Source organism: Thamnophis elegans, chromosome 4 (assembly GCF_009769535.1).
Source record: "Thamnophis elegans isolate rThaEle1 chromosome 4, rThaEle1.pri, whole genome shotgun sequence".
Taxonomy (NCBI): Eukaryota; Metazoa; Chordata; class Lepidosauria; order Squamata; family Colubridae; genus Thamnophis; species Thamnophis elegans.
In genome coordinates, this window is record NC_045544.1 from 85,953,226 (window position 1) to 85,968,890 (window position 15,665).

The window sequence follows — 15,665 nt, forward strand, 5'->3', positions numbered from 1 at the left end:
TCTTAACATTTCATAGTCCCTTGCCACTGCATGGAAGTGAGTTAAAAAAATCAGGATAGACACATTTCCCTTTCCCTGATTCAAGGACACAGATATATATTAACATTACAGTCTATTGGATCATCACAGAAGTGGAAAATACTTGCTGCTTGAGGACTATCTGTCCCTTTTGTGTGGAAAAATACTTATGGGCTTGTTTATGTTGCAATTTGCTTATTTATTTGCTTATTTATTTGTTCAATTTGTATGACTTCCATAACTCATTAGAGTGAGTCTGGGCAGTTAAAATGAAAACAACAATAAAAGAAATAAAAACAAAACACATCTTCTGGTCATCAAACACTTCTTGATCCAAATCCCCAAAGGAAAAACCAGGTTATTAATAAACTGGCAGAGTTGGGAACCAATCACATTCTGGCTGTGAATAAGAGAATCATTACAAAGGGTGGGTGCTGCCCCCCAAAAGACCTGCTTCCTAGGTTAGGACAGATGACAAGATGCAAAGAGGAGACCTACAGTACAGATAGCCTGGAAATACTTAAATCTTTTGATGATTTACTTGCTGCACCTATTAGTTGTGTGTTAAGTAGGTGGCCATAAAGATTCCAGTAATAAAGAAGCAAATAAAGTCCATATAATCCATTTAACCCATTACTTCATAAAATGATTTGCTTTAGATAAATGGTATGCTAAATCCATTTCCTATCTGAGTTTACCTGCCTATAATTTTCCTTGCAATATCTTTATCTTATTTCTTTGTAGATAATTTCATAAATATATTCTAGATGTTTTTCAACTGTAGCCAGAGTTTAGGCATATATACAACTATCATACATGATATTCGTATGGATGCCTGCATTTTGATTACATAACAACAGTCAACCAGAACAAAGAAACTGGTTTCAATCCCATTCTTACCTCAAAAGCTTTGTTTAATATGTTTTCCCTTCTATTGAAGCTTAAATCTTCATCTTGAGTTAAAGGAAGCACTTTATGTGTAAAAGTAAGTGAATCCACTGTTACTTTATTCAACCGAGCATAATTCTGACACACAGCAATAAGAAATCCTTCAAGAACAAAATACACAGATTTGTTACCATTATTAAGAAATTAATTACATTTACTCTTTAATTACATGAAAATAATTTTATTCTTTGCAAAGAGTGAATGAATTTGCTATTTGATATACTCCCAATTCAATGAAGAAATATGAAATATAAATAAACAATAGTTTCTTATTTAGTCATTAAATTATTAATATAGAGGATTACAAAGTAATACAAGATTTCCCTCATCTGTAACGCCTGGCTCTCACTTCAAAACACATCTGCAGGAATTATGTGGACAAGAAAAACTGAAGAGGGTGTGAGGGAGATCAAGAAAAATATGGAAAAAGGGAAGCAGTAATAGCAATAATTATCCAGGTTATATTATATTGTAATCCAGTTTATATCATATAAACATTCCACATATCTATCATATCTATCATAGGACATTATTTATAAACTTCTAAGCACATATTTAAACTGGAAAATCTTCTATGGATTCTCTAGACCAGTGGTGTCAAACTCACATCATCATGGTAGCATCACATGACATATTGGGACTCCCCCCCCTTGCTAAAATGGGCATGGGCAAGACCAATGCATGACATATCTGGCCTGTAGGCCAGGAGTTTGACAGCCCTGCTCTAAACAATCTAGAGTCTAGATATTCTTTATAATTTAATGAAATACAAGTATACTTCATTTAATGATAAAAATTAAAACAGACAACTAAGCAAAAAAAGGGAAAATCATGTCACCATGCGAACTTATGATGACAGTTCCAGCAATAATGATGTCATGTAAAGACAACTTGTGACTTCCTGCCATCTTCCCATTGACTTTGCTTGTCCAAAGCCAACAGTTACAGTTACAAATGATGATCACATTATGGTAGAATGCTATGACCATTGTAATTGCTTGTCAGTTGCCAAGTATCTAAATCATGTTCACATGGCTGCAGGGACATTGCAGCAGCTACAACTTGAAGGACTTATTGTAAGTCTCCTTGTTTAGCATTGTTGTAACTTTGAACAGATATTGAATGAGCTGTCGCTGGGCAAGAACTATAAAATAAAATAAAAGCTACAGCTTACAAACTATGTCAAGAATTTGAAGCACACATTTTAATAAATTAAAATAGATAATTGATAAATGTCTATGAATAAAATAAATTACAAAATTATGTACCATGTGGAAAAAAGAAACCTGGAAGCCAAAAACTGCTAGGATGTCCTTGATAACTGGCATGAAACTCAGGATATTCACCAAGATGAGGTAGTATTTTGCTTTGTCTCTGAAGCATCAGTAAATCATTAAACCTGTTCAAAATATTAGTAAGTTTAAGACTATTACATTTCTCAGTAGCTAAATGAAATTAGTGTATTACTGTATATTTCTAAGTAGCTAACCAAACAATCCAGTAATTTTGATACAATTCAACTGTATAATTTCTGCTAGCAATTTTTCGCTCTCTAGGGACACAATGGAGTTCTCAGTTTCACATAAACTGACCTTCACCAGTGATGGGATTCAAATAATTTAACAACCGGTTCTCTGCCCTAATGACCAGCTGAGTAGGTGTGGCTTGGTGGTCATGTGACTGGGTGGGTGTGGCCAACTCAGCATCACTCACTTCGATGGGAGCTTCGTCTTAGCTGTTACAATGCAATAAGGGTTAACTGGAGAGGCAGTTTCTGTAAGCAGGGCACTAAAGATCAGGCTAAAAACAATACCTGAATGTTTCCTTCCTGCCTTCCTTGCAGGATTAGCCCAGTAAAGTGTAAAAAAACAAAATGAGATTTCTTCCAACAACCGGTTCTCCGAAGTGCTTAGAAAGTTAACAACCGGTTCTCCCAAATAGGTGCGAGGCGGCTGAATCCCACCACTGAACTACACCAATATGCAATTAATTCTTACATTGCAAAGTGGCTCATAATCTCAAAGCTTGGACTGGAAGGATCAGAAAATCTCAGCCCAACTGTTACGATTTTCATTCCACAGAGAAGATTGCAGTTGCACATTCCACCTCTCACTGTGATATATATAATTGTATAGGGTGGTTGTGTGAGAGAGAGATAATATCTACAGTTCTATAATATTGAGGCAGGATCCAAATGCCTGAGAATGCCATCCAATTTGTAGAACATTCTAACAGATATGAGTAGAAAATTCATTTTGCAAATGCCAATTTTTATATATTTTACTATCATGTTAATAGTTCTCTTGAAATCAAATGCAACTCCAGCTGGACAGACGTGGGGAATGTGAGCTCTGGAGAGCCTCACATGAACCCTGTCTGAAAAACTTACTCCAGTAATCCTTTTTTGGATCAGAACCCTCCTGGAGGGGGGGGCAAAGAGGGGCAGTGCTCACGAGACCCAGAGGGAGGCAACAGGTCCCTCGCAGTTCGAAGAGTTGCCTTATGAATTGGAGTGAGGGTGGCAGCCTGTATATGGCTGACAAGATGCTGACATCCTGTCTAAGCAAATGAACAGGAGGGTGAGGAAGAGATGAAAGACCAGTAAGAAAATTTATCTAACTCACAGCCATAAATCAAACCTGATAAAGGCAAAGAAATTTTGAGAGCATACATAATATTGATGGTCAGACCGGGATTTTTCCAAAAGAAAGAAAGGAAGGAAAGAAAGAAGATGGGAAGGTTGAAACCCCCCCCCCAAAAAAGCTATTTTGCTAGAAACAAATTCAGACAGAAAAGGAGAAAGCACAAAAGTGACCAACCCACTCATATATAAACTCTAAATTTGGATTTGAAATACAAGCCAAACATTCCAAAGGATTTACTTCACTTTGAAGCAACTCCAAAAAATCAAGAAAAAAACAAAACACTGATAACCTAACCTTGACTGTGCAGGAAGTTTTAATTAACCAACTGCCATAAATCAGCATCTTGAAAAGCAAGAGGCAAAAGATAAATGTACCCGAATCTGGCTGTTTGCAAGTTTTGTTCCAATTATTATGTTTTGAGCAGCTGTAGTTGATCAGAGACGGAAGGTGACAGGGGAAATAATTATTACAGAGTTAAGAACTGGGAAATGCGAGGGTTTCTCCCCCCTCTTTCGTCCTTTTTTTTCCTCTGCAAAAGAATAAGATGGCCTTGGCTTCTCTTCTGATCTCACAGTAGTTGAAACTTAAGGTGGACCAGAGCCCCAAAATGATACTTGTATAACGAATTGCAATTTTGGAACTGGACATTAAGGAAGAACAAAAGACCTAAATGGCTCCCATCACTCTTCCCCTCAGCAGCTGAAGTAGATAAATTTAAGGTGGACCAGAACTCTGAAATAAGAACTGTATAACTAACTATAACTTTGGAACTGGACATCATGGAAAGCTGGGAATTTGAAGAACTACGTGAAATTATAAAAAATATGCATAAATCAATAAAATCATTAAAATCAAGCCTCACTAGAATTCTGAACCCAGAGAAACAGATATGTAAAGAAGAAATTAAAGAAGAAGGGGGGGAAAGTCAACGAAGGGGTACAAATGGAGGAAAATAAAAAGCAGACAAAAAACTCCATTAGTCTTGGCAGTGGTCTAGGGAAAACTGTAAAAAGAGGAGATGTCCCAACAAAAGGGAATAAAAAGCAGACAAAAAGGTTTGAGACTGTTAGTGGAAAATTGAAGTAGGAGGTTTTGCCCCAACAAAGAGAAATATAAAATATCCTTTTGATGGTACCTGTGGAAAATTGACGAGAGTGGATGTGTCAAAACAAAGAAAAGGGAGAAGACAGGAACAGAGAAATGGGACAAAAGACTTACTAGGAAAAAATTAGACAACTAGAAACTTTTATAAGGGAGAATATAAAGCCAAGATAAGGGTCTTATTCCTAAATATGACAATAAAATGGAGTTGCCAATTGGTTGGATATAATAATGGAAAGATAATTAAACAAAGGTTAAAATACATGGAATATGGATAAATATGACATTGATATGGGGAGGATGTAAAGCAGAGGTTTGTGATTCACTTTTATACATGATAATTAAACCGAGATGTGAATTGAATATGTTGTGAATATGACAATAGAAGGACAACTAAGCATGGGTTAAAATATATGAAACATGGACATATATAGAATTTTTAAGATGATGAACAATGTGAGTTGTTTACCGCTGTTATTCTATATAATAGAATAAGGGAATTGTAATTAACATTGAACAGCGAGGATTGCCATTTATAGACAACTAAGGGTAATTTAATCTAAGATATGGAAAATGGAGAGGGAACATGAAATACATCTACAATGGGAAACTATTGAGATTTAAAGACAGAATCACTAATTGGGGGCATGTAAGGATGTATAAAGATAAATATATAAAGATAATGATGAGAATAGCTGGGAACTGTAACCAGGTCTACATCTCAGCCAAAATTAGGCTGGTGGGGGGGAGGGTTTTAAAATTACAATGACTATATATGTACATTTTTTGTTCTATTTTTTTTAAAAAGGAGAACATGTTAAAATTAAATATGTATATTGATAAGGAATTATACCATCAACATAAAATGGAGCTTGCTCAGAAGCTGAAATACACCAAGTAAATGAGATGAAGAGTGGGAAGAAGAGAGGGATAGGAGAGAGGGCAAGGGGGAGGGAAGAGGAGAGAAATAAGGAGTGGAAAGGGGACAGAGGAGAAGGAGAGAGGAAGGGGAAGTAGAGAAGGGAAGGATGACAGAGGGAAGAAAGGAGGTAGGGAGGGGGAGAGAAAGGGAGAAAAAAGTGATGGATAAGGTACAAATATGGTATATGGAGAGCAGAAGAGCCAATAATTGTTTTTGGGAGTTGATGGTAAGATGAATCGATGTAAACATTTAATAATACAATATGTTGTTGGCTATGTAATAGTATACATGTAATTATGTTATGAAAATGAAAAAAAAATAAAACACTTTATAACAACAAAAAACTGACCAATTAGAGCAATAGTCTTCCCTATAATGATGCTTAGGTGGGTGAGTTGGACACTAAGAATGGCTGATCAAAGAATTGACACCTTTGAACAGTAAAACTGTGCTGGGGTAAATTATTGCCTATACCATGGACCAGGAGTAGGTTTCAAAAAAAAATTCTACTGGTTTGGTGTCTGTGACTAGGTGGGGGACATGTGACTAGTGGGCATGGCCAACTTGACATCACTCACGCACATGCCCATGCTGCGGTTGCTTCTAACTCAGCACCGAACAGTCCGTGCCCTCCACATACGGACTGAAGCCATAGGAGGACAGAAAAGCAGCAGGTCTTGGGAGAGACCTTCCCTCCCCCTCCAAAGCGCCCGTGCGGGGAGAGAGGAGGTGGACTGGTTTGAATGCAGGCGGGATATACAGCTGTGTGAAAAAGTCCTGCATGCTTTCAGTTTTAAACTGTATTTACATGTTTAATCAACTTTTCGCTCAGAAACCATGCAAAATTAATACTTTGATGAAAATTTCTGTAGTCGGATTGAGATGCATAATTTTTATTAATATAACCAAAGTCTTTTAAGGTCTTGAGTGAGTTTATGTGCTAAAACAAACACAATTTAAATTTTTGAGAATGTTAGGTACTAAAGTAGCCAATCAGCAGTGAGCTTTGGCTGACCAATCGAATTGCACAGGGGCTAAATCTATGAGCCAATCAATGTTGTCATACTCTCTGACTATAAATAGGCATGAAAAGCATCAAGATAATTAATTTAGCTCTGGCTGTGGGCAAGGATGAAGGCCTTTGCTTTCACCAGTATTGAGCAGCAGCATTGCATCATTGTGCTTCATGAAGAGGGTTATGCCTGTACAGAAATAGCCAAGAGAATGAAATACCATTGTACCACAGTGAGCAGAGTGGTTGAAAAATACCAAATAATTGGTTCAGTTGATGACAGGCTCTGCTCTGGAAGAAAGTCGACAAAACGGCAAGATCGGGCTCTGCAACGCATTTCGATGGCTGATAGGAAGCTCATCTCACCTCAGATTACAGGAATTTGGGGTGAAACATGTGATGTAAAAGTGCACAAGCACAGTGTGTCGCAGACTGCTTGCCAGAGGGCTCAGAGGCTGCAAGTCTCGAAATAAACTTTTGCTTACAGACGCTCACTATTCTCGTCGACATGTGTGGGCCAAGAAGTATGCCAAGTGGACCAATGAACAGTGGGGCACGGTCATCTTCAGTGATAAGAGCAATTTCTACTTGACTGGGAATCAGTGCAATAAGTATATCAGAAGATTTCCAGCTGAAGAATTTAGGCCGTACTGCCTGAATCTATTTGTGAAGCATCCATTGCACGTGATGATCTGGGGTTGTATCGCTGCTTCTGGTATTGGTCGGATACAAATCGTGCAAGGAATCATGAATTCCAAGTAGTATGTTGAAGTCCTGAAAAAGACCATGCTTCCTTCATCTCAGCAACTTGTAGGGAAGGACTTTTACTTCCAGGATGACAACGCTCCTTGTCATCAAGCCAAGTCCACCCAGCAGTGGTTTGGCCAGCTCAGAGCCCAGATTTCAACCCAATTGAGAACTTGTAGGCCAAGATTGGTTACGAAATAAGCAAGAAGCATCCGAAGACCAAGCAGGAGCTGATTGAATCCATTATTGCAGCCTGGCATCACATTGTCACCAAAGATCACATGCAAAGGCTAATACAGTTGATGCCGAAGCAATGCTCCCTGGTGATAAGCAATAAGAGCTGACCAATTTCATATTAGTAACCATGTTTGGTTACCTAAACGGTCCTTTTTAGGGCCACAAACAATAACAATGTTAACAAACACTAGCATCGGCCTTAGTAATTGCAACATGTATGCCAATGGGTATGTATTAGTTAATATGTTTTCATAATCATTGTAAGCATGCAAGAAAATTCACAATCCCCATCCAAACAGCACCAAATTGCAAAAAGCTTATGCTTTTCACTTAAAAACCACCAGTATTTATTTAAATATAACAATATTTGCATAGCAGTTAGCATAAAATATCATAAAATCAATGGCCTATCCAAAAAATGTCATAAACCGTAAACCATAAAGTGTGCAGGTCTTTTTCGCAAAGCTGTAGATATCTACATATACTGTATTCCGTGGTATATTATATTATTATACAAGGTTCTTTCCTAACTAGAAATGTTTCATTTTATGGAGTAAAAGTGCAGACACCGTGACTCTCTCTCTTTCCATCCTTGGGTGGAGCTGATGGGAGGGTGGGAGGAGCGGACTTCCTTGCCAGGCTTGAGGAGGGGGCAGGGGAGCTATTGCCCAAGGTTGAGAGCAACCCCCAGCTGCCTCTGGGTTAGGCTACAGAGCCTCCTTTAGCTTCTCTCTCTCGGTCTTCTTGTGCTGGGAGTATCCTTTTCTCGGCAGGGGCAAAGAGGAAGAGCCACTGCCCTCCTCCTCCTGTGGCTCCTGCCCAGCACTCTCTCTTCTCTCTCTCCTTCATCTCCACACACTTGTTTACCCATCCCAGAGAGCTTGGGCTACGCCTCTCTCCGCCTCTGCTGCCTTCCACAGTGTCGTCACTCCTGAGCGAACTCTTCAGTCCTTGGCTGTTGCGAAGAAGCAGTGGCTCTGGGTGCGCCATGCCTGCTTCGTTCTCTTTGAGAGCCGCTTTGTACCTTGTTTTCAAAGCGGCTCTCAAAGAGGATGAAGCGGGTGTGGTGCATCCAGAGCCGCCACTTCTTCACAACAGCCAAGGACCTCTTCCACTTAGAGCTCCAGGTGGCGGGGGTGAGCTCTCAGCACTTTTTCCACTGGTGGGAAAAAATGCTGAGAGGGATCCTTGCTTACCTTTTGCCCACCGCTTGGAACTCTCTGCCACTGCCCCCCCCCACCGCTTGGAGTTCCAGGCAGCTGGCAAAAGGTGAGTGAGGATCCCCCTCAGCATTTTTCCTGCCAGTGAAAAAAGTGCTGAGCTCACCCCCGCTGCCCCGCCCACCGCTTGGAGCTCACCGTCACCCACTGCCTGGAGCTCCAAGCAGTAGGGAGGGGGGGTGGCTGCAACGCCAGTGGCTTGGGAGACTCTGGCCAGTGGGGAGTGGGGGCTAGGCTAGTGCTTACCTGTGTGTAGGCAGGAGGAGGCAGTTCTGTGGATCCATGTGGTGAAGGCGAGGCAGGGCGAGCGTCCGAGCAGGCCAGTTTATGGGCGTGGCCAGCCAGCTGTCACTACCAGTTTAGCGACCCATGCTCAATTACCACTACTGGTTCACCTGAACCGGTCCAAACCAGGAGCAACCAACCTCTAGTCTATTTGTATAAGACTATCCCATCCACTTCAAGGTAATGAATTTTGGGGGGAAGAAAACTGTCTTCATTTGAAGTAACTATAATGCCTTTGGCTGACACCCAAAGTTGAGCTTATATTGTTGTTTCTATTACCTTTCTTGCATAAAGGAGATAATTCGATCAGCCCACATCGCAAAGAAATTCACTTGTATAATGAGATCATCAATCCAGGATCCTAAAGGTTTATTTGTCTTAAAAGAGCTTTGCTGTAGAGATTTACAAAAGAATGTAACAAAAGATAAAGTATACTTGCGGTTTTTTTTTAAAAAAGTACAGTAATATGCAAATATGACATAGACAAATTGTTCTGCTTCAATAACAAACAGACATTGTTGGATCCATCTCACCATTGCTTCTCTAGGTTGCTAGCAGCAAAATACAACCAACAACCAAAATAAAATATATAAATGGCAGCCATGATAAAACAATTGATCAGAACTACCTATCTAATAAGCTCTAGCTGAAAATTAACTTTGCAAGTAGCAGTGATGGCGAGTTTGCTACTGGATCCAACTCACAATGCTGGTTGCTAGCTATAAAGGCCCACATGGCACAGGGCTTGTTACTTGAGGTACCACTTGTTTCCCATCGTATCTGCCTGACAATCCACCTGGCAAGACTGGCATGCTTCCGGTTCCATCAATTAAACAAAGCCACATATTGGGATTCCCTAAAATGCACCTTCTTTGTAGCAGTGCCCACTGTCTGGAATGAGATTTTCCCCAAAATTCAAATGATTTCCACCCTACTGCTATTTTAAAACACGTTAAAAGCCTTCTCCAACGCCTTTGGAGAAGACAATTGATGCCCCTTTTGTCCTTTTGGTTCCTTTCTGGGTTTGTTGGTATGCCATCATTGTTGTTTTGTCTGTGCTGGTTTTGTAAGGCTAAACTGGTGGGTGATTGGATATAGTTTTGTGATTTTCTGTTATCTTCTTTCATCTTGTCTTTCAATTCAGCAATCTATTTTATACTTTCAGAATTTCCTAGTGGTCATGTTCCAACCAGATCTAATTCTTCTTATGCATTTTGAAATAAGAATAAACTAAATATCTTCCCCAAATAGTTTATAACTTTCTTACATTAAATACATGAGAATTCAAATATGTAAATGAATATTTTAGCATATGCATTATTCTATTGATCCACAGTAATATATCCACAGTAATTATATATTTTACTAAATTCCATGTACATTTTGGAGGTATAATTTTTAAAAAGTAATTATTAGCTATTGTTATAGAAATAATATTCTATAGATATATTTTACATAAACAGAAAGATAAGGCACGCACACGCATGCACACACACAAAATACAAAAAACAAAAATTCAAATCCTTTTACTACAAAAACCCAGATAAACATAAACATGTTTTGTTTTTTTAATTCTTTTTATATTTATATGCTTCATCATCCTTGCTATATTTCATTTTTAACTTTATGTTTTATTGATTTTATTGAAATCCCTTGGTTTGATTTGATAAATTACTATGGCTTGTCACAGTCAGCCAGATATTTAGATTGCATTTGGCATTTCTGCTCATCTATTGCATCAATTATTATTAATAATTATTTATTATTATTATTATTATACAATTGTATCACAGCGGCCAGTTGTTTCGCCGGATTTGGCATTGGTTACTAGTCGGGCCCCAACCAGGGGCTAGGACGTCGTAACGTATTTTCGTAATATGCGTGCAGATCCAAGCAGTGTGGCTTTTTGCATTTGACTGATGGTGATTTTGTCAATTTTTAACTGTTTTAAATGTAATTCCAGTGCTTTTGGAATAGCACCCAGTGTGCCAATTACCACTGGAGTTACCACTGCTGGTTTGTGCCATAATCGTTGAATTTCAATTTTTAAGTCCTGGTATTTTGCGATTTTTTCATATTCCTTCTCGTCGACCCTGCTATCACCTGGTATTGCGATGTCTGATTGTAACCTTATTTTTCTCAACCAGTGTGATGTCTGGTGTATTATGAGCCAGTATTTTGTCCATTTGTATGCGAAAATCCCACAAAATCTTGACCATCTGATTTTCGGTGACTTTTTCAGGCTTATGTTCCCACCAGTTTGTTGCTGTTTCAATATTATAATTTTTGCACAAATTCCAATGGATCATTTGTGCTACTGAATTGTGCCGCAATTTATAATCAGTGTGCACGATTTTTTTACAGCAGCTGAGTATTTGATCAACAGTTTCATCAGCTTCTTTGCAAAGTCTGCATTTGGCATCATCAAAGGGTTTTTTGATTTTGGCCTTAATGGCATTTGTGTGGATAACTTGTTCTTGCGCAGCCAGGATTAGTGACTCTGTTTCTTTCTTTAATGTACCTGCTGTTAACCATAACCAAGTTTTTTCACTGTCCACTTTATCTTTTATTTTTTCCAGAAATTGGCCATGCAATGCTTTTTTCTGCCAACACTCCATTCTTGAATTTATCACATCTTTTCTGTATTCTTGTTTCGTCTGTTGGACCTTCAATAGATTTTTGTTCTTTACTTCGATTAATAGATGTTCTTGACTTTCTTTTAAATAATCAGCCAGTGCATGTTTTTCTTCTTCAACTATTTGCTTCACTTGTAATAATCCTCTGCCACCTGATTTTCGGGGCAGGTATAATCTATCAGTATCACCACATGGATGTAAACTGTAGTGCATTGTCATTAGTTTCCTGGTTTTTCGGTCTAAAATGTCCAAATCAGCTTGTGTCCAATTAACTATACCAGCTGTGTATCTTATAACTGGTATTGCCCAGGTATTTATGGCCTTGATTGTATTTCCACCATTCAATTTAGATTTCAAAATTTTCCTAACTCTGTTGGTGTACTCTCCCCTGACAATAGTTTTTACTTCTCCATGCTTGATGTTATCCAACTGCAGAATGCCTAAATATTTGTAGGCTTCATTTTTGTTGCATTTAATTAGTTGGCCATTGGGCATTTCAATTCCCTCACATGTAGTGATTTTGCCCCTTTTTATGGATACAGTGGCACATTTTTCCATGCCAAACTGCATTGAAATATCGATGCTGAATACTCGGACTGTGTTTGTCAGTGATTGGATTTCTATTTCTGACTTTCCATAGAGTTTCAAATCATCCATATATAATAAATGAGAAATTTTTTCAGCTTCTTTGGCTGTTTGGTAGCCTAATTTCATTTTTTTAAGATTACTGATAGTGGGATTATCGCGATGATGAAGAGAACAGGTGAAAATGAATCACCCTGGAAAATTCCTCGCTTGATATTAACCATTCCGTACTTCTCATTCCCTACTGCCAACTCAGTTCTCCACTGTTTCATCGCCTTTTCAGTAAAGGATGTAATATTTTTGCTAATGCCAGTTGTTTCTAAGCATTTTATGATCCAACTATGTGGCAATGAGTCGAATGCCTTTTTGTAATCAATCCAGACCATATTCAAGTTCGTTTTTCTGTTCTTACAATTTTCTAATATCATTTTATCCATTAGGAGCTGATATTTTGTGCCCCTGCTCCTTCTGTTGTTGCCTTTTTGCTCTACTGGCAAGATGTTATTTGTTTCCAAATAATCCATAATGTTATCTGCAATAATGCCTTGAGTAATTTAAAGGTTGTTGGCAAGCATGTTATTGGTCTGTAGTTTTCAGGTATTGTTCCTTTAGTTGCATCCTTCTGAATCAAGTATGTTTTTCCAGTTGTCAACCATTCATCAATTTGACCATTTTGTAAAATTTCATTCAGTTGCCTGGCCAATATTGCATGTAAACTGGTCAGTTATTTGAACCAGAAACCATGCAATTGGTCATTTCCAGGTGATGTCCAATTCTTTACTTTTTTTACTCAATTTTTGACCATCTCAGTTGTTATTTCTAACACTTGCATTTGCTTGTTGCCAATGCTTTTCTCAAAGTCATATATCCACTTTGCTTCCTTATTGTAGTCCTTTGCATTTCCCCACAGTTCTTTCCAGAATTCAACCGTGGCCTTCTTTTCTAGTTTTTCACTTTTGGTGTCACCATTCACATTAAGACTTTGATAAAAACGCCGTTGGTCTGATCGAAATTGCTGATTTTGTTTATATTGGATGATTCATGCCTCATATCTTTCAATTTTTCTAGTTGTTGTTGTTATCTGCTGTTTTACAATCTCTACAGCTTCATTGATGTTTCTTGTATCCAATCTATATCTTCTGATTAGCCGATCTATGATTTTGCTGTTTTTAAGCCGTTGCTCATGCATGTTCTTTAAGTTGCTAGTATCTGCCCTTAATTTTTTGACTTTTTGTTCTAATCAGATTTTCCATTTTGGCTTTGATGCTTTTTCCATTGTGTGACTAGGTGCTTTGATTTTAATGCCTAGTTCTTTAGTGATTATTACAGCTGCATTGTACATTAACTGATTCCTTTCCAAGATGGATCCCGGTTTGATTGTTGAAAGCACTGCATTAACCATTTTCATAATAGGGGCCAAAATTTTCTTAGGCACAGTTTTTAATGATGGTAAATGTTGCCTTTCCTCATTAGACAGAAAATGCTCCATGATCTTGTCCTTCAATTCTTTTTGTTTTTGAGTTAGTTCATCAGTTGGTTCAATGATATCTGGTTCTGGTGGTAGTGTTGTTATTTCCTCCCTGACATTTTCTTCTGGGAGTTCTACTACAATGTCTTTAATTATGTCTTGAGTATTGGTTGTTTCTGCTTGTGATGTTGTTTTTTTATTTTTGCAAATTGTCTGAATTTCCTCAAGTTCAACTTCACTAAACACTTTATTCTGTATAGTAAATCGCCTTTGATCTGCTAGTCGTTTTTCACTAACATTTGAATCTGGATATTGTTGTTTCCATAATCCATACATTAGCCTTAAATAGCCTCTTTTTTCTGGCTCTGAGTTGTAATAACAGGCCATTATGGCACGATTTTCATCTGCACTATATTTTTGTCATTTTGTTGGCTGGTCCACTTGTAGCCCACTTGTCGACGGATGTCCAGGGACCTCAACATCCGCCGCGGCTCTTGTTAACCCGCGTGACGACTGATGCGGTATAGAATTTTTATTTGTTTCTTTCACCATGTTATATGGGTTGGCGTTTTTTTTTTTATGGGGTCAGGTTGCCAACCTGATCAACCCTGCTCCTTTCTCATCCGGGTTGTTTTTATTATTATTATTATTATTATTATTATTATTATTATTATTATTATACAATTGTATCACAGCGGCCAGTTGTTTCGCTGGATTTGGCATTGGTTAATAGTCGGGCCTCACCCGGGGGCCCAGGACGTCGTAACGTATTTTCGTAATATGAGTGCAGATCCAAGCAGTGCAGCTTTTTGCATTTGACTGATGGTGATTTTGTCAATTTTAGCTGTTTTAAATGTAATTCCAGTGCTTTTGGAATAGCACCCAGTGTGCCAATTACCACTGGAGTTACCACTGCTGGTTTGTGCCATAGTCGTTGAATTTCAATTTTTAAGTCCTGGTATTTTGCAATTTTTTCATGTTCCTTCTTGGCAACCCTGCTATCACCTGGTATTGCAATGTCTATGATTGTGACCTTATTTTTCTCAACCAGTGTGATGTCTGGTGTATTATGAGCCAGTATTTTGTCCATTTGTATGCGAAAATCCCACAAGATCTTGACCATCTGTTGATGTACTCTCGCCTGACAATAGTTTTTACTTCTCCATGCTTGATGTTATCCGACTGCAGAATGCCTAAGTATATGTAGGCTTCATTTTCATTGCATTTAATTAGTTGGCCATTGGGCATTTCAATTCCCTCACATGTAGTGATTTTGCCCCTTTTTATGGATACAGTGGTGCATTTTTCCATGCCAAACTGCATTGAAATATCGGTGCTGAATACTTGGACTGTGTTTGTCAATGATTGGATTTCTATTTCTGACTTTCCATAGCATTTCAAATCATCCATATTTAGTAAATGAGAAATTTTTTCAGCTATTATTATTATTTAGCAAAAGTAAAATAAGAAATTGTTCACATACCTCCCACAGAACAGCTACTCTGCCTTTAAATATTGAATTATAAAGTTCTTCTAATCTTTTAGTGAATATAATTTTTCCTTTAATTCCTTGCTGAAGCTCTTGTAATGATTGAATTATTAAGTATAGTAAATTATTACAATGGTCAATCTCCTGGCGCAAGACAGGTAGCAAAGGTGAATTGGTAATAGAATAAAAATCTACAATGAGAGAAAGAAAGAGGGAGAACTGGTTAACACGGCTAAGGTTACAATGTAGGAATTCCAGCAAGTATGCTAATTTCAAATAAGAATAATCTGTATAAGAGGCAGGCAATCTATGGTAGCAAAATTACCCATTTTCTCCTGCCTTTTCAATGCAC

The 15,665-nt window shown here is 38.1% G+C and overlaps 1 protein-coding gene across 1 annotated transcript in view; it reads right to left on the reverse strand.

The window, feature by feature from the left end:
• The window catches only part of DNAH14 (dynein axonemal heavy chain 14), a 227,018-nt gene that overhangs the window by 1,083 nt on the left and 210,270 nt on the right, over positions 1-15,665 (reverse strand). Inside the window, exons 82-85 of the mRNA XM_032216059.1 lie at positions 15,308-15,504; positions 9,415-9,527; positions 2,235-2,365; positions 919-1,067 (exon numbers count right to left, since the gene is read on the reverse strand). Of these exons, the coding sequence (XP_032071950.1) occupies positions 919-1,067; positions 2,235-2,365; positions 9,415-9,527; positions 15,308-15,504 (590 nt within the window). The remainder of the gene's footprint in view (positions 1-918; positions 1,068-2,234; positions 2,366-9,414; positions 9,528-15,307; positions 15,505-15,665) is intronic.